The sequence below is a fragment of the Schistocerca gregaria genome, chromosome 1 (genome assembly GCF_023897955.1).
Source record: "Schistocerca gregaria isolate iqSchGreg1 chromosome 1, iqSchGreg1.2, whole genome shotgun sequence".
In the NCBI taxonomy this organism is placed as follows: Eukaryota; Metazoa; Arthropoda; class Insecta; order Orthoptera; family Acrididae; genus Schistocerca; species Schistocerca gregaria.
In genome coordinates, this window is record NC_064920.1 from 159,816,206 (window position 1) to 159,836,969 (window position 20,764).

General features: G+C 38.0%; 1 protein-coding gene across 4 annotated transcripts in view; it reads left to right on the forward strand.

The window, feature by feature from the left end:
* The first annotated feature begins 6,100 nt into the window (after positions 1-6,100).
* The window catches only part of LOC126335399 (mediator of RNA polymerase II transcription subunit 6), a 33,066-nt gene continuing 18,402 nt past the window's right edge, over positions 6,101-20,764 (forward strand). The window contains exons 1-3 of one of the 4 annotated variants that reach the window (XM_049998647.1): positions 6,208-6,546; positions 7,444-7,554; positions 19,175-19,219. In XM_049998647.1, the coding sequence (XP_049854604.1) occupies positions 19,192-19,219 (28 nt within the window). In that variant the 5' untranslated portion in view covers positions 6,208-6,546; positions 7,444-7,554; positions 19,175-19,191. Of the gene's footprint in view, positions 6,547-7,443; positions 7,555-18,092; positions 18,512-18,673; positions 19,074-19,174; positions 19,220-20,764 lie in introns of those variants that run through there. The other 3 variants (XM_049998667.1, XM_049998676.1, XM_049998657.1) reach the window with 3 other exon arrangements.

Below are 20,764 nucleotides of genomic sequence, written 5' to 3' on the forward strand. Positions count from 1 at the left end.
TCCAGTGAAATAGATAAAGAAATTTCCAGCCTGAAGTTTATTTATATTGAACCATTCAAAATTGAAATCATTCCTCCCCCTAATGCTTACTCTCTGACATACCTGCAATCAGGTAAAATATTGGGTGTGCAGAATGTAGTAGACTTAAAGCACTATCAGAGACAAATTGTATTATTCTGCCTTTAAATAATTGCAATAAATTGCGGACTTAAAAAGCTACTGAATTTTTTTGTTAATGATCATACAATGTGGATGTAATGTTGAAATAATGAAGATAATGTTTTTATTTAGTTAAATGAGTGTTTAATTAGTTATATAACTCATAGTCAGAATATTAACTTTACTGTAATTAGTTTTAGAGGATGTATAGTGTATGTAACTGATGACTTCTCATGAACTCGGACTTGTGATTTAGGTTGCAAGTACAAACTTACAGGAAACTAATTTATTACCTGACAAAAGTAAAAAATATTATGAAAGATGTGCCTATGGATGTGGGACAGATGCAGGCACACACACAAAAATAAAAGCTGATGAGGACATGCACGAGATAGTGCACCAGTTTCTGCTTTCCAGGAAAAGGAGGAGTATACAAGAAATGCTTATGAGTAAGCAGTGCATATTTAAATAGTATGGTACAAAAAAATGTAAAAAGTAATTCAAATGGTACTTGTGTGGACACAGATAATGTAAATGCTGTGTGAAAAATAATTTTTGGATCACTTTTGAGTAATAAATACTCATGATGTTTGGTTTACAAGAGTTATAGATTTTATGTGGACAGAGATTTTAAAAAGCTGTGTGAATATTTCTTAATCATTTTTAATCATGTTGTTTAATTGGTGTCAATTGTTTATAGCTCAGTGGCTAAATGTTTTCGTTTTTTATTGTGAGCTTTACAGCAGGTTCTTGGGCTGAAAAATTTCCCATATGACTGAATGTTTTGTGTACATGATAGTTTTTGTAAAAAAATTATTTTCTGATTAGCTATATAGTATTAGCAAACAGATTTCAAATGAGTAATGAATAGCATGTTTTGGATGGTGTCAAATAATTCATTAACTTTTAATTCCTTAGTACTAATAGTTGGTTGGTTTAGGGATTGGTTGTTGCATTTCTGAACGATTTCTTGAGTCTACATTTGCCAATATACATCAATGTAACGTGGAACATGTGTAACCCAACAACACAGTCTTCACATATAAAGTTTTCCTGCTTTATCAACTACATACATTTAAATGAAGTATATAAATATGTAGTGTATATTATTGTGCTGTATATATGTTTCAACAACTTCCTGAATTCAAAATAACCAGTGATAGAGAATGGATGGAATTGTAGTAGACACACTGAGCAACTCAGGGAATGTTATGTAAACCAAACAGGTTATTGTTTTGTTGTACTATGGCTAGATGCAGGAGCATGAAGCAGTCGGGAAATGTTTATCAACAGGCGAGCGAGCGGGTTGGACGAAAAGGAGGAATTCTGCTGTGAAAGGACACAAGAATTGTTTCACTCCAACAACCCACATACTGTACGGCCAGGCATAATTTGGAGAAGTAATTGGGCACAGCACGAAGCATAAATGTTAACCAGTGTTTAAGAAGAGCCCTGGGGACCCAAAGTTAATTTTGGTCAAGTGCCTGCAGCTATACATTGTCGTGGTATACTGAACCTAACAGCACCGTTACCAAGTAAGATCCAACCAGTACATCGTTTAGAATTTACAAGACTAGCCACTGCTAGTTGCCAATCGTTCAATAACATATTCTTTAGCAACTTTAGTGTGTTAAGATGTCTAATCCTGAGTAACAACTACCTGACAGGATCCTCTTCATATTCATAATTAACTGAGTGTGGCATTAATGAACTGAAAGTAAATGTTAAAAAAAGATGACATTTATCGAACTGATCAATAGTTTAAATAAAAGTGAAGAAAGAAAATACGTTTTTTGGAATTGCTAATTAAGTGCTAATTATTGACAAGTAATTTGACTAAGCAGTGTATTTAACAGTATTTCATGTTTAGACAATATTGTATGAGAAGTAATTTACTTAACAATAAGTCAAAATAGAGTACTCCATAACATATTATAAAATCAGTTATTATTGTAGAACAGTCAATTTAAATACTAAAAATATTCTTTTCGAAAAATTTACATTCTGCAAAACAATTTAATAGTAGTTAACATTACAGTGAGAAATGCAACTCAGTTGTTACGTAACTGGTAGTGTAAAGAACTTGTAAGCAATTTCATGAAGTAGTTGCAAGTCCATGATTGACTTTTTTTTTGGATGATCATTGGGTTTTGATAATGAGCAAGAGTCGTTGCCTTCGTGACTGTCCATGTCTGTCAACATGCTAAGTGAGTTGGCGACCGTTCATTTACAGTAATTTCCAAACAGAGTCAAAATTAATTCATAATTTCGGACCGAAATTTCATTTTCCAGTTTCTGTATTTTGTACATTTTTATTTCTGCCGATCGTTATGGCGCAAAGTAAATAGCACAATAACAGTCAAGTTATGACAGCACCAAACTTCCTCTAGCTAATACTTTCACTTCGGATTCGATGCCTTATTCCAAATTAATAGCAAACCATTAGCAACACCAAAATTCTTTGTTTAGTCTCCTGCCTGGAGAGGAATGGGTCTGTTAAAAGATCATGTTTCTGGGAAGTAGCGTAAATCTTAATTTGTTTGGTTTAGAATCTTTCGCACATGTCAGTTGTTTATGTTCTGTTTGTGTACAATAAAGTTACACTCTGTTGTGTTTGATATTCAACAGATACTGTAGTTGAGTGAGTGCTAAATTCTTGTTGTAAATGGAAATTCATAACTTTTTACGTCGTATCATACTCCTCAAGTGCTAACCTGTAGCCCTAATTTTTGATCTGAAAAACTCGTGTAGTGTAAAGTGTGTTAAGTGATTTAATTCTGTTTGTAAGTGTGCTATCTGTGTTTCAATGAGTGATAAGTGTGAATGTTGTCATAAAATAGTCAATGAGGGAGGAGTGGTATGTGTAGACTATGGGTTGGAAATTCACCAGGGTATCTGTAGTGGGAAACTGAATAGGGAATTCAAGGCTTTCCCATGGTACTGTAGGCTTTGTAAAAGAGATGTGAGAATCGCTGAGCAGGAGGTAAGGATTTGTGCCCTTCAGGCTGAATTAAATCTCGCGAAATTTAATGTAGATCGGTTGAAGAGGGGAAAAGGTCTTGAGAAATGGGTAAAGATGAGAAGCAATGGGCGAAAGAGTAACAGCTTTTCAACTTGATCGACATTTGAGCTAACAGTATGCAATAAATGGTCAGGTTCTGCTGAAAGTGTCATCTGTCTCTAAGCTGGTCGTAAGTTGCGTTCTAAAAATGAACGTCATAGAGACACTTTCTGCAGGACCTGACCATCATTTTTCAAGACAATGCTCAAGCACGTACAGGGAAAGCTGTTACTGATTTGTTTAAGTTATGAGGCTGCTAAGTGCTATACCACCTACTTCACTCCCTTGACTTAAGCCCTGGTGAGTTCAACTCGATTTCTAAGCTGAAGGAAACAGTTTACGACATTCGCTTCAGAACTGCTAAAAATTCGTCGGGCAATAGACCGCGGCGCTCGTAATGTCAACATAACTGGCACTGCTAAGAGTATCCTATGGCTTCCACATCACTGGCAACGACTTATACGCAGTGCTGGTGACTACTTGGAAGGTCAATAAAACTCTGAAATACGTAACTATTTTGTAAGATCTGTAAATAAATAGTTGCCACTATTAAAGTTCCAACCCTCATATAATCATTTATGCTGATATTTAAATTAAGGTAACAAAGACGAATATGTTATCCCCCCAAAAATAATACTTGACTGAACCCAGTACAATATTTTATTTGTTTATGACGTAATGACTTATGGAGTATGTTGCAAATGAGCAATTCAATTCCTGTTCAGATAGTAGAATAACATAAAAACGTTACCAGATTGTAATCAGGTTGAAAACAAGACCACAACATTCACATAAAATGAACAAGGCAAGTAATTAAGAATTGAATGTCGAACAAACGAAACAGATTGTAATAAAACGACGTTTTTTATCGCAAGAGTCAGGTAAGGGGCAAGGCTTCAGGCTAGTATAATCAAACGTCACTAGATCACGGGATGAACTAAAACTTGAGCATCAGATAAAATCATGATTTCGATCATTTATTTATATATTAGTTGCCATTGTTACGCATGACTTGCACCCTAGAAGGTATTTGAGACCGTGTTCCACAATTATTTCTAATAGTAAAATGAATAGTGTATCAAAAATGCAAACACAGGTCGTCGCGATGATACCTACAAAAGTCAATAGACGGTAGGCTGATCAAGAGAGATTTCCCGAACTGTGACGTAAACTGTTCGAACATTTCGAGTCGTGTTCAACACGTGCTATCAATCGATGTGTTTCCAAGCAGATCTCAGAGCCAACCATTCGCACATATTTTATTTATTTATCTCTTATTCCGGTGATCCATGTTGTGACACTATCACAGGATATGGAACGTGTCAGTTTTACAAGCTTTTGGCCAGAATTCATGATAATATATAAAACAAAACAAAAATAGTAAACAGTAACTTTGGTCCCACTACAAAAAATACATTTTAGATATAGATAGAGATTACAAAACAAAAAACTGTAAACAGTAACTTAGGTCCCACTACAAAAATACATTTTAGAGAGAGATAAAGATTACAAAATAATAAGTGTTACAGAGAAATAAATATTGCAAAATATATGTATACAATCAAAATATTCGGTATTACAAATACAAATTTGGGCATACATTTGCAATTTACAATACAAGAGATGTTAACCACTGTAGTTCAGGAACTCTTCTAATGTAGAAAATGATCCTTGCAATAGGAACTGCCTTAAGGTTTTTTTAAACAAGAGATCATCATCTACTAAACACTTAATTCTTGAAGGCAGGGCATTAAAAATCTTACAGCCACTGAAATGGACTCCTTTCTGCACCATACTTAGATTTGACTGTTCATAGTGGTTATCATGTTTCCTTCTAGTATTGTGACTGTGATATGCGCTATTCAGCTTAAAGATGGATTTTTCTTTTCTTATGAAGCACATCAACGAGAATATATATTGCGCAGTGGATGTAAGTATTTCAAGCTTCTTAAAAAGATTCCTGCATGTGGCTCTAGGATGGACTCCACACATGATCCTTGCGGCTCTTTTTTTTACACACAGTACTTTTATAGCCAGTGGCTGATTTCCCCAAAATATAATTCCAAATGCCATAATTGCATGAAAGTAACCATAATACGCTGACTTCATGGTTTCCATATTTCTATAAGAAGAAACAATGCGCAATGCGTATGTTGCTGAGCTTAGTCCTTTGCACAGATCCACGATGTGGTTTGACCAATTCAGTTTGCTATCAATATGCAAGCCTAGGTATTTTGAGGAATCTAACCTGATTATTGTCTGCTCACCTACTTTTACAAATATTTCCTCATCTTTGGATGTTTTGTGGAACGGAATGTAGTTTGTTTTACAGTAATTTAAAATAAGACCATTAATGTTGAACCAGTTCATCGTTTCATTTAAAACCTTATTTGCCGTTACCTCAAGCTTATCTACTGAATTATCAATAAGTAGTGTAGTGTCATCCGCAGAAATGGTGAATCTACAATGTTCCGTAGAGAGAGGAAGATCATTTATAAATATAATAAAACATTCCCAGACATAGATATCAACACAGCAGCACACTAATGTTGCATTCAGAGACGACTTGTTCTTTATCAAAATAATTGTTTTGATGTTTCCCATCTTCTGTATTAATTTGAACGAATAGTTTCCGAACACCTTGTACATCCTTCATTATTTTCCTATACTTGGTGGTGTTTGCCTAAGCTTTATTATTATTAATATTTCACTTAACTTTGACGAACCGATTGCTTTCAGAAATGATTTAAGATGAATAAAGCATTTGTACTTGTATTATTATTATTATTATTATTAAGCTGACACCAAAGCATGCGAATATGTTTGGGAAAGAGCATTACACAACAGTTGGATGAACCCTTGCTTGCGATGGCAAATCAGTATAGACTAGAGTCTACGCTTTACTTCTATCGTTCAAGTATACAGATTTTTTTATGTATGATGGGTGATGTAGGTGAAATCAAAAATAATCTCGACCAAGGACAAGAGCAGGATAAATCAAGATACGATATTAAGCTGCTGAAATTAGTTTCCAGTACTATCGATATCTCGTAAAGTATAACGATTTAATCTAGCGAGATAGTAGTGATGTAATTGTTGATACAACAGCTGATGGAATAATATAAACACTACAGAGTACCCGCAAAGTTGTGAATGTTGATTGTGTGTGGGGGGGGAGATGATGTTTTGAGATGAAGGCGGGTACTAGTTTTGATTCCTCAGTCACCTTCTAATACCGTGGTTACATACGACGAAAAGAAAGGACTTTCATCGTACTTTTGTATATAATTTGAGAGGTCAATTTTGACTTACAACAAATACACGAGGTAACTATGTCTTGCAACTATATTTCACAAGTCACTGTTGTTGCTTTAAACTGGATTAAATGCCTGCTGAGAGGGAGCTCTCTGATATCTGTTCCCAATATTTTTGTTTCCCACATAACGAAGTTCATGTCGTGTAGTAAAGTACAGTATATCCGCCGTAATCTATGCTAAGAAACTCCTTACAGACTCAGGTAATTAGTTAGTTTCATGTTCCATGGATCATTTTGCACGATAAGTCGTAATGATGTGGATCGAGTCATTTAGGGAAATATACAAATGTGAGTTAGTAATTTTTACCCACCACCTTCAACACATTACAGAAATAGTTCTTCAGCGGAAATGAGTTGTCAATGAGAACCTTTTTTAGTCTTGTTTTAAACTGTACTTTGGTGCCTGTCGGACATTTTATACCACCAGTTAAGTGATCAGAATTTTTTGTTGCAGAGTTGTGCATCCCTTTTTGTGCTAGTCGCAGCCATAATGTGAGTAATGAATGTCACTTTTCCTTCTGGTAGCTTTTGGAGAAAAGAATTAATATACCACCACCCCCAATTCTTGTATATTTTTCACTATAGGGAAATTCTTTTTGCATTACATTTTATATTGCATTAATCATATTCCATGTATCCCACAGAAAATGGTGTCTGGAAAGTTAAAGAAGTCGAGGATGTACATTTAAGTGCAAGGCAATGACATTGAAGTACTGTATTACGGTGTCAGTCTTTTAATTCAGTTCGAAACTCCAATGCGTTACCTACATAACATTTAATGTTGTCTGATAGGTTGTTTAATACATGTGTATCCGTGTATCTGACTCTTTCCTGTATTAATATTAACCATTCGTCATCTTTGTAGATGTTGTATTTCGTGCTAGTGATATACTCATGGTTTTTGCAGATATTTTGGTGAAAAGAGAAAACATCTTAACGAATACGTGTATTGTGGAACAGTTGTCACAATGCGCATTCCTCAAGAGGTCTCTGCAGGATATTGTTGAATTAACTCCAGGTATAATTCTAGTGACACACTTCTGTATTCTGAAAGTACTACTTTTGCAACTTGAATTTCCCCAAATTATGATTGCATATAATATTAGAGAATGGAAATATAGAAAATAAACTAGTTTCTTCATGTTAAACCTCCTATAGTAGTAATCATGTGTAGCATTCTGTAGACATAGTTGAACCAAGGTGCTTCATTAATTCTAGGCAGTGATCTGTGGTATTACGGAAGTGTCATATTCCACCCTTATGCTTTAACCCATGATGTCATCGATATGGCGGAAATGGCTTCTGTAAGCATCTCCAATATGGCACCTATGATGTCGCTACATACACATGGCAACAAACACAAAAATATGTATAAATAAGACAATAACATCTTCTTCCTAAAGTAAAATCAAACTAACAGGGCAACCATATGAAATTGGGGGTTTTTGGGTGGGGACAAGCTAAATATAACAGTAAAAAAAAACCACACACACAACAAAAAAATGATTAAAAAATCTATAGGAATTGGACACTTCCCTTGACCTACATAGGTCAACCACAGATGATGATACCAAAACACCAGTGCCTACAGCAAAAACTACAGAAATTGGTATCAGGCATTTCCCTTGATCACAGCTGACGATACCAGAACACCAATACCTACCTACATATAAAACTACGAAAATTGAAATCTGTCATTTCCCTTCACCCTTATAGGTCAACCACAACTATTGATACGGAAAAACCAATACCTACAACTACGAAAAACAAAACCACAACCAAAACACCTCAAAAAGTCAAACATCCCTATGTAAATTAAAATACATTCAATACACACAACATTACAACTTGAGTAAAATATACAAAAAAAAAAAAATTACTTACCACCAACAAACACAACAAGACAACATCTACAAACACAACCAACTCATAAACTCTGCACCGTAATGACCTCACACACAACACCCTTACGTCATGGGTCAAAGCAGACGGATGAAATCGGATGCTTCCGTTAACCTGTGATCTGTCTATAGTTCCAAGAACTTGACAGTAGATACTACTTGTATTTCACTGTTTGAATAACTTACTTTTATGGTTTGTAGAGTAAAGTGAAAGGAGTACTGAACTGTACGTGGATACTGCCTCATCTGTAGAAATAACAACATCTATTACTATATAGATGTCCACCTGACTGTATTAGCATGTCAGTGTTAGGCCTAGGTGCCCTGTGCAGTGGAGACAGGGAATACTGAGAACTGTGCGTGTTATACTCAATACCCTAACCAACAAGTTCAAGGTGCTGTGTTCCACTGAAACTGAACCAATGAGACTCACTTCGCCAGTTGATAAATGTCCTGTGTGAAGTGGAGACAACATCAAAATGATAAGATAATATTAATTCTTGGGAGTTTAGTTGTGTGGTGAAAAGTGGCACTCCTTTGGTATATGGTAGCAAAGGATGGGAAAGAACACCATGCACACTTAGTGTGCATGTCTGTGTGCCTCATTCAACATGTCAAAGGCGCTATTCCAGTGACCGTTAAGGTAATAGGATGCAACCAACTGCAGATTGTGATGCTCATTACGACAAAGGATGCTTGTCATCTGGGCACCAATGTCATACTTGTATCATTCTGGCAGCTGCCAGAGAAGTTTGAGAATACGAGCATTGCTCGTGGTGTTTCAACGAAGCTCACAATCTGCAGCATTGTCCCTAGAACTGGTCTTGGCCACCTGCAGCTTCTTACCCTTGAGCCGTGGGGTTGAGAACTGTGTGGTCCTACCTAAATGTGTTAGGTAGGCAACTGCCTGGGTAGTTGACTGAGTACAGGATGCAGGCAAGTTGTTTTTTTAGAGTAAGCGACTCTTCATATAGTACTGATAATGATAGCTGTAAGAGACCTGGAGGAATCAGTGTAACATCCAAAGAAAAATCACCAACAGATATATTAAAATCCTTGCGATTAACTGCAGAAATATTTGCAAAAAAGTGCCAAATTTTTAAGTACTCCTAAAAAGACAGTAAGCTCACATATTAGACACTGAAAGCAAGTTAAAACCTGAAATTGACAACAGTGAGATTCATGGGGAAAATTTAAATGTAGATTGGAAGGATAGCCTAATTGGAAACTGAAGTTGTGTATTTGTCATAGTAGACATGAAACTCAAATACATCATCATAGAACTGAAGACGCATGTAAGATTGTGAGGGTAAGGCTCCAGATCAGGAGTGCACATAAACTTATAATTGGATTCTTCTATCAACATTTTTTTGAGAAAGCATCAGTTTGTGAGTGTGCAAATTCCTCAGTCATATTTTAATCATTGGAGGAGGAGCGTGACAAGATATTATGAAACATTTTTAAATGTTTATCTGAAAACTATTTCGAACAGATGGTTGGTAACAGTACTCATAATGGAAATATATTAGATCGAATGACAACATACAGGGCTGACATCTTTGAGAATGATTCATTGAAACTGGTATCACTGACCATGAGACAGTTGTTGTGGCTATAATTACCAAAGTACAAAGGGCAAGTAAAAGGAAGATTTGTTTGTTCAGTACATTTTCTCACTACAGGAGCATATAGAACAACTATGGTTCATGATGTGAAGGACCCTTCATCACATACAGTCACCGAAAGAAACTTCTCAAGAAACATAGGCCCTAGACTGTTACACAATAGATGTAAAACAAAACACAAGAGTGTAGACAGAGAGATACTAAATGAAGAGGACAATGCGTGAAGCCTTCAGTGACCACCAGAGCAGAATGTTATCAAAAGATCTCTCACAAAACCTGAAGAAATTCTGGTTATATATAAATGTAAAGGCTGTTAGAGTCACTAATGTGACCAGATACTCATAGCTGAGGAAATTCTCATACCATTGCACAGATGAGTGTTATAGATGTTAGTGTCAAGTGGCATTGAGAAACAGCTCAAATCATTAAAAACTTAACTTAGTTCCAGGGCCTAACAGCAACCCTATCAAATTCTGTACTACATTTGTGGCTGAATTAACACATCTTTTAACCAAAATACACTGAAGTTCTCTCCAGCAAAAGAATGCTCAGTGGTTGGAAAAAAGTGCAGGGTGCACATATTTACAAAAAGGGCAATAGAAGTGATCCGCAACACTACCACTTATTAGATGACAAATGCCATTTCGTACACAAAAGCGTTCAAAAGCATGTGAAGTGAACAGTGGTCCGTTGTCCAACACAAGTACTTCTGGCAATCCTTCGATGCAAAATATGGAGGACAATGGTTAAATGGTACTACATGATGTGGTAGAAGTCATATGCACCGCAGATTGAAAGTTGCTAAAAGAGTCTACCGCTATGAGCCAATGAGTATTCCAAAATGGTACTGCAAAATCATTGTGCACTCGTTGTCATGGCAATTGCGTCTTATACCTAGCTGAGAATGTCTGTGGTGGAGCTGATTGGATTTCCGTAAGTGCACGACATTGTGACGTTATCTGTTCAGTGTGGGCATCCAGACTGTGCCAAGTACAGTGCCGCCATGCGAACCATTTTAGTGTGAAAAATTACCCAATTTCTTTGGTGAAGCAATAGCAACACATCCTTTTGTAACACTTTGGGAATAAGCATACACGATTGTCTACTGTCATCTTGAACTAGAATCACACGCAGTTCAATTGAAAGGTTATGCTGACATGCACAATATCAGCTTGCTACTGAGGCTGGATACCGTTCAATGAATGAGGCCAAGATCTGTGAATGTAAGGCAACAAAATCTTGAGATCTGGATCCACTTCTGTGACCTTTGCAATTTTTCTGTAGTGCAAGGGAAAAGATTCCAGCAATTCGGAGTACTGCGCATCGATTATCGATTTGGCAACAAGCAGATGCATCAAAATCAGAGTCTGGGCCAGTTGGAAGGTCAGGTAGGGTGTCTGCTTTGCCATAGGTCTGTACACAATTTCATACTGATACTGTGAAAACAACGAAGCCCATTGTTGCAATTTTTGAGCGGTGCATGTAGGGACCGGATTAGACGGATGAAACAATGACTGCAAAGGCTTGTGATCTGTCACTAAATAGTACTTGCGAGCACACAAAGAGTGATAGAATTTTGTCACACCATATGCAGTATTGGAGAGGTTCTTTATCAATTTGTGAATAATTGCACTGATTTTGAGTTAACAACTTTGAGGCAAGAGCAATAGGTCTGTCCTGTAACTTTGAGGCAAGAGCAATAGGTCTGTCCTGTGCACCAAATCTGTGCAAAATCACAGCACTGACTCCATAGGAAGAAGCATCGTCTTGCAAAAGTACAAGCCTGGCAGGGTCAAAATGCACCAAACATCTGTCACCAAGAAAAGCTTTTTGAGTTTTGAAATGCATCTTAACAATCTTTAGTCCATGCAAAAGGTACATTTTTGTGACTCAAGTGATGCAATGGAGTTGCGATTTGAGCAGCATTCATTATGAACCAATGTAGCAGGTCATCTTGCCTAGTAGTGACTGTAGTTCAGACGTGTTGCAAGGAACACACAAGTCGTGGCTTGCAAGCAAATGAGAATGGAGGGGTGCACACCCTGACTGTTTATCACATGACCTAAGTACTGTAGTTCAGTTCGAAAAAAGTCACATTTTTTGAGGCAACACTTGAGGCCTGCATCTGAAAACACTCGAAAAAGAGTACGCAAATTGACAATGTGTTCCTCTGGTGTACGACCTGAGACGACAATATTGTCAAGTTAGTTTGAGGAAAATGGCACTTTTGCAGTCAGCTGTTCCAAGTAACACTTTCTATGATTCTTCATCCCATGGAATTTGCAAGTAGGCATCACGCAAATCTATCTTAGAAAAGTAATGTCCTGCACCAAGCCTGTCGACGAGTTCCTCAGGGCGAGGTAACAGATAAGTGTCAACTATTGTCTGTGGGTTTACTGTACACTTGAAGTCAACACTAATGTGTTTTTTTAATTATTTTTTTTTAATTTTTATTTATTGTATTATTTTTTTTTTCTCCAGTTCACTGACTACTTTCTCTCAAAGTTATTGGAACGGGACTGGCCCGGAAAAACTTAGGCTGTGCATTGTCTTTCATTGTAACATGCACTACGAAGTCATTAACTTTACCAATTCCTTCTGAAAATAGTTCAGGAAATCCTTTAAGCAAGCTAGCAACACTGTCTTTTAGTGCACCAGCTGATATGGACAATATATTGCTTGGATGCTAAGTCCAATGGAAGCATCTAAGGCATCTAAACGGAGTATGTTCTCACTGTCTATTGATTTCAACACAGTAATATTTACTGTTCTAGAGTGAGATTTGTAAGTGACAGGCAAACTACACTGTCCAAGCACTGGAATTTCTTGTCCATTGTAAGCAGTGAGGTGCTTGCAAGATTTAGAAAGGCATGGTGAGGCTAACTGTTCATATGTGGTGCCCATGTCTAACTAAAAGTTCACACAATGGCCAGCAATTCATAATGAGACAAATAGTTTGTTAGATCATCGTTGCACACCACTAAGGGGAGAATGAGGCACAACCTTAATCTTACTGTTGTCAGAACCTGTTACATGTTTGGGAAACGCAACTTTCACTGCATGTGTATGAGCCTTTTTTTTTTTTTTTTTTTTTTTTTTTTTTTTTTTTTTTTTGGGAGTAGGCAAAATTGGCATTTTTGTGCTGTTGCAATGATGGGCAATCCTGTCTTTTATGGCGAGCAAATCATCAAGGGCAAGACTTCACTAAATTCACAAGCTTGTTTACATGTCTTCATGACTGTCTGCATGGCTGTGTATGCGCTCATTATTGTGACTGCTTGGGGCAGTTGCGAGCAAGGGGCGACTTGACAAATCGGGGCCTGGTCAAACTTATCGGCTGCTGTACATCCGAACCATATTGCTCTAAGATTTCCAACACTTGGAGAAGTGATGGATCTGAGTATATTAAGATCTGTTCCTGTATTTTACTATGTGGGACATTGTACATTACTGCATTCCTAATCATTAAATCACTGTAAAATTTGCCACAACTACACTTAAATTTACACCTCCTAGTCATGCCTGTTAATTCTGTATACCACTGATGGTATCTCTGTTCTGGCTTTTTATGCAAGTGAAATAACTGATATCTGGTTGCAGCTGCTTGGGACTTCCTGGTCATAATATTGAGTTAATGCAGTGATTACTTGGTCATAACTGAATTCGGTGGGAGATGTCGTTGGAAAAAGTTTTTGTATTAGCCTGAACACTGGGGACACCGCAACCGAAAAAAAATATTGTAGCTTTACAGTACCTTGAACTTGATAAATTTCACAATGTATGTGGAACTATCAGGTATTTGAGCCATTTGTCTTTGGTGTCATTAAATTGCCGGAAAGTTGGTGTGCTGGTCGGTAGCACTTGTTGGACTGATCGGTCGGTCGGTTGTTGTGCTTCCGACACAGTTAGTGCAGCCGGAAGTTGTTGTATCATAGCTAGTAGGGCAGCAATTTGTTGGTTCTGAAACCGAAAAGCTTGTGTTAGATCCATCACATTGACCGTCTGCGGCCGAGACGTGAGGGTGGAGAGTGGAAGGGGTGGGGTAGGCATGGTATGTTGTAGCTAAAAGCAAGCAAAGCCTCTGAAAAGAGAAATTTGATTAGTTCTGTGGCTCCCCTTCTGGAATATATGCAAGAACACAACAGCAAAATGATCATCCTTGCAAGCTAAAACACAAGAGAAGCAAGCAAAATCTTCTTCTGCACTGAATTATACTCGTCGCCACCTTTGTGTTGTCGTTGACACTGTAGAGTCTTGTACCAGGGGAAGCAAGGGAGAGGATGTTGATTGGTGGCCGATATCCTCTTCCACAACACAAACAGCACACATGTATGAACACAGTTCTTTATTTACCAAGGACAAGAAGCTACTTATCTTTCAGGTTTCCATGTGTTGTGGTACAAGCTCCTCTGTAATAGTCCTTGTTAGCCTCACTGCTGGTGAAGTACAAGTCCCGCTATGTTTACTACTCTGGTCGCTAGGTACTGACTGGCTCTGAGCTAGAGACTGTGCCTGCAACTCCGACTGCGACTTACTGGGTGACTGTGTGTGACTGACTGGGCCATGTGGTCCACGGTGGCGATCTAAATACTTGCAGTTGAGAGGGCATTGGCAGCATGTTGCTTGCGAGTTTGGCTTTGGCCTCTCTCCTGATAGGCACACTTTACCCAGCACCTATTATCGATCCTCTTGCAACCTCTTTGCTGACCAGTGTGCTGGCGACAGTATATGCCAGCACAATGAGCATCGGAGGAAGCCCCCTCTACTAAAGTTCACGATTGTTGAGTGAGTCTTCAGTTTCCTCTAAACTGCCATTGTCAGTCTGTGTCCCTGGACTGTCGTAGGGCTTAATACAAAGGACAGCGACAATATATCTGCACTTATGTCTTCTTAATGAAAGGTCATAGTCCTCATCTGCAAGTATGACATCCAGCAAGCACTAAAGGATATGGTACAGTCCAAAGGAGAACTTTGGAGGAACTTTGCTATATCTGGCGCTCCAGCATTTGACACATCTTTGGTGACAGCATAGTGGGTGAAGTAGCCAATGCGGACTATTATCTATATTCCTGTTTGTGAACTTCGGGAGCCTTCTCAACTCCTGTTCGGTGGAATCATGCTGCTGCAGGTGGGATTGGTAACAGATGCCCTGGAATAATTGCGGCACGTGCTTCTGCTGTTGGCACTCCTGAGAGTGGTTCATATAGTGTCTAACGGATTGGTAGAGACCTAGTCATTGATACTTGTCTGATTCTGTCTAGAGTCTGCACCAATCCCAGATGACCAGATGTTGGAAATTCCTCAGGATAGCTGGCAATAGAAGAACTGGGATGTCGAGCAAATATTTTTACCCTGTTGGATCATAGTTCCTCTTATACAATGTTCCCTTTATTAATTGGAATTCTCCTTTGGTTGGTTCCTCTTCCTTCAAGGCTTATGTAGTTTTCAGCAGTGCTGGATCCTCCCTATGTTCAGCATCAATACCATGTAGTGCAGCATGCTCTGCGATCTGCCAAAGAATTCCTTGAAAGGCAGTTAAATTCATTTTGTATATCAATGTGACATTGTATTCATATAGCCACTGTGGTCATCTCACCAGATGTCTGGTGTATCGTTCAGGCTGGTCAGCCAGTATCAAGTATGATGGTCTTTCACAATGGTGAATGCTTTGCTAAATAAATACAAGGGGAACTTTTTTATGGCTGAAACAATTGTAGTTATTTTTCTGGCTTGTAGAGTAGTTTATCTTGAACTTTGGATTTATTCTGAGACCATAAGCTGTTATGTTTCTAGCACCTTCTTGAATTTGCACTACAGCTGCACCATAGTAGCTAGTGTCAGTGGTAAGTTTTGTCTCAGCATTCTCTTTGTACAGAGCTAGGATAAGAAAAGAATATTTCTTACACCTCATTTCAGGAAAATTTGGCATCTCTCTTCAGTAGTTCTTGCAAGGTATGTGTCTTGGTACAGAAGCCCTTTGTGAATCCTTTCATGCATGTCTGGAAAAGCAGGTGCAGTTGGCAATCCACAGCTGTACAAATTAATTAAAAGTTAGATTCCTTCGAACCAAGACTTGAAATCACTTATTGCGAGTGGTCACCTTAACTACTTTGACTGCCTATGCACCCTCCCTGCACAGACTCAAACTACCACATGTCACACTGTCTACATCTTTTATCATAGTCCACTGAATTCATGGATCACCTGTAGTACAAGCACATTCTGAGAGAACTTCTTGCATCACGAATGTGCCATGGAGTTGGAAAATCTGTGATTGCTCTTATTTTATCTGGATTGGAACGGACTTGATCACCATTCATAAATGCCCCAAGATTTTTATTTCTTGGGTAGTGATGGGGCATCTTTTGGATTCAGGCAGAGGCCTGTAGTCTGATCACACTTCAACATGATAGTCAGGCAGATTTAATGTTCTTCAAATGTCTTTGAAATCCAAATAGCAAAGACATTTTGTCTACTTAAGGTGAGTACACAACTTGCCTGTCACACATATATATGTACTGGAGTGTTACACAGTCCAAACATTACACAGTCCAAACAGAATAACTTTAAACCCACAGAGTCCATCAGAAGTTTTGAAAGCGGTCTTTTCCACATGGATCCCATAAAACTTGGTTTGCTAGTAGCCTGCGTGCATGTCCACAGTTGATAAATACTTTGCTCCTTTCAGCAGCCTAGGTTGTCATCAATATATAGCAATGGATAGATAGGCCTATCTTTCTTCATGATTGTGTTTGATCATCAATAGTAGGCATAGAAACACTATGTGCTCTCCTTCTTCACACAGACTGCAGGAGAGGACCCAGGACTCTGAAGTTTCAGTGATGTCTCAATGTAGCAACTTCTCCATTTTCTCCTGGATTATCCATTGTTCAGCTAGCAATACTCTACGTGAATGCTGACTTTTCTCCTCTCTGGGCTTGAAATCTTCTGATACTTGTCACAGAATGGCTTTCACTCACCATTGTTTTTCATCGGTCAGGCCAGATCCTACTGATAGTTCAATATTAGCTTTTTTTACCTGTGGTGTCTGTAAAGGTAGCAGAGCATGATTTTTCATCAATAGCACTAAGCTGCCCTTCCTTGTCTGTTTCACCTATCCCTAAGCACATACCTTTTAGGGATGAGTTGTGTCTGCTCATGGTAGTTAGTGATCTGAAGTTCTCCTTGATCACCTATAGTGCTAACAACTCTCAATGGCATTTAGATTTCTTTTTGAGCATGAGTAGCTTTTTGCAGTTGACAAAACCTTCACAGTTTAACTCTGCACTTGGATTGATGAATAGAACTTGTCTAGTTGATGACAGTGCTAGAATGTCTCCAATGGCAATAACTGTCCAGAACAATATTTGTTATTTATGGTTCTAGGAATAGCTTTGTCAGTCTAGTGCTGTGATCTTCCCTCAGTCTATGACTTCTTCTAAAGCCTACAAGAAGACCCACCTGAGAACAACATTGTGACAGACAACAAGCTTACATTCTGCTCATGAAATATATAATTGATTATGTGCTGAGCAACTTTAAAAACCGTTTTCCTAAGAAATTAACAGGTGAAGCAGATTAAATACACATAAACCTTGGGTTACAAATGTGTTCTGAATGTCATTCAAAACTAAGGGAAGACTTGGGAAATGGATGATGACAGGGTCAGATCTCATTATAAACTGTACAGTAAAATTCTAAGTGAAGTCATCAGAGCATCAAATTGTAGTTTACATTTTTCAAGCAGTGACATACAATAACTAGTAAGTGTTAAGTTTCTGGAACTGCAAGTAGATCAGAACCTCAGTTGAAAACTCACTGCCTATAATGAAGGACCTTGGTTCAACTATGTTTACTGTGTGCATGATTACTAGAATAGGTGATTTAAAAATGAAGAAACAAGTTAATTCTTCATATGTCCATTCACTAATGAGTAATGGAATATTATTATTATTATTATTATTATTATTATTATTGTTATTTTATTTTATTTTATTGTATTTTTGAGGAGGGGTAGGGGGCGAGAATTAAAGAAGAAGGGATAGTATTTTCAGAGTACAGAAGTGTGTTATAAGAATTACATCTTGTATTAATTCAAGAACATCCTGCAGAGGCTTCTTCAAAAAACTGGGTATTATGATAGCTATTAACCAATACATGTGCACGTTAATATCCTTTGTCATTATTAATACTTCTTTTTGCACAAAATTTAGTGAACATCATGAATATAACCCTAGGACCAAAAACAGCCTCTACAAAGACCTCAAGGGGTTGCCATTAGTACAGAAATGAGTGATAAGTGGGTGTACATGTATTCAATGGCCTACCAGACTACATGAAACGTCACATTGACGTAATTCAAGATAGAATTGAAGAAATTTCTGTTGAGCATCTCCTTCAACTCCATTGAAGAGTATCTTCACAGAAACTCTTAAATTTAATGATTTAGGTGATTGTATCACTAGAATTAGTACTCTGATGCTGTAAAGTAATATCATTTTGCTGTATTGCACTGAATTAAATTAAATGTGTGTCCTTGCCTTCTATCTACATCCCAGATACCATTCTCCAAGAGGCCCAATGTAATTTATGTAAAAATTACTGTAAAACTGTAACTATTAAACTGTATTTTTTTCAAATTTTGTTTTTACTTCAATAGTTACACTAACATATTAAATATGTTGTATGTTGGCACAATGGCAAAACCCACACAAGGCTTTGTATTTCCCATGCAGGCCTCTCATCAGAGACAGTAGCACCCATACCTATTACAGTTGTTTGAAACTCTTATTAGGGACACGATTGCATGTTGTAATGGATGCATGGAATATATCATACTACAGGGTTAACAAATTTTACTATTATGTAGTACGATAAGTGAAGTGAAGTGATTTCTAAGTTATGGTGTGAAGTTTTTGTTTCAAAATTAAATAGCAGCCTATGCAGGAAAATGAGTTGCCATAAGAAGTGCTCCTTGCAACTTTGAATACTTCAGATAACTTTTTTTGTAGGTCTGTGAACTTTAGCGTACTCAGAATAAATGTAGCTTTTAAAATAAATTAAAACTTTTTGCGTACTTGTAACATAATGCAGCGATTTTGTTCCCTTGCAGGTTAAGTGGATAAAAGAATGATGCCGTCGAGAAACATCATGACAGGTAAGCATAAAAACCTAATATAATAGTTCTCATTTTAATCTATGGCATTGCTTTATAAATTATAAATATTTATTGATGCATCCTACCCTTATACAAGCTGTGCTGTACCATATCCTTCAGTTCAACATGAATATACTGGGTGGTTACAATTAAACGTTCCCTATCTAGCACATTATAATACAGAAACTAATTACCATACAAGTACCAAACTTGGTAGCATTAATGTCAAGGACATGGGGAAGATAAATAATGCAGAACCAATGCAATTGAAACACTTTTAATGTGCTGCTACAGTACATCATTCGATTACATACCAGTACTGCTACAAAAGGGGCTCAATATGGCATCAGTAAGTGTTCAGAAGAGTCTGAAAACACAGGATTGCATTGTGAACAGCAGGATGAAGCATGTCTGTTGGTATGCTGGCTATCTCTCGTTATGCTGCACTTCAGATCAGCACAAGGGTGAATCTTACCCCATAAGACCTGTCCTTCAGGTAGCCCCACAACCAGAAATCACAGGGAGTGAGATCAGGTGATCTTGCTGGCCAAGCATTTGGAAACAGTCGGCTGATAATTTGATTATTTCCAAATGTGTTTCGGTGAACTTCATGAGCATTTGTGGTATGGCTGCATCTTGCATGAAAACTGTTGGTTTCAATGCATTTCTCTCCTGTTGGGTAAGTGTTACATGCTGGTGAAGCATATAGCAGTAATGCTGGCCAGTCACATTGCCAATCTGTTAAAAAAAGAATGGGCCAATGATGAATGTAGGTGTGAAGCCACACCATATGGTGACACATTCACTGTACACAGGAAATTCATGCACAGTAACTGAAGGTGAAGATCCCCAGACTTGACAATTCTGTGTATTCATCTCACCTGTCAGAGAAGAATGAACTTCATCTGTTCATAGGATGGTCCAGGACCAGCCCTTGTCAAGTTCAATCTTTGTGAGAAAGTGGAGAGCAAAGTCGACACGTCGTCGTATATCGTATGGTGCAAGCTGTTGTGCGATGTAGCTCTTGTATGGATACCATTTGAGAATGGTTCGAAGCTCCTCCTGTACAGCGGACCACGGGATGTTCGACTGTTGTGAGACAGCATGCGCACTGGCTGATGATCAGGAATTATGGGCAGCATTGTCTTCCATAGCAATAGAGATTTTGTCAACCCCCTCTGGTGCAACTGGTCATCTGCCTCTTGCCGGAGTGACGCCCAGTTCTCCAGTTGATTCGAACTTCTTCATCATGCCCCGCACAGCAGGTGGAGAAAGAGAACCCTTCCATAATCCTTTTAGCCTGCAATAGTCGTGAAGTGCAGCTAAAGCATTACTTTTGTTTTGATAATAGAGCTTCACCAATAATGCCCTGCTCCTTTTTTCCAAGCTCATGTTGACACGTCAACAGGTGCACTGCAACTGGTCGGATGTGTGAGACTATGAATCACAATGACTTATCACGGCATCTGGTGGCCGTAGTTGAAACTAGATGGTGGTGCTGTGATGCATAGTAATCATGCGCCCCAAACTCTGGACATTAATGCT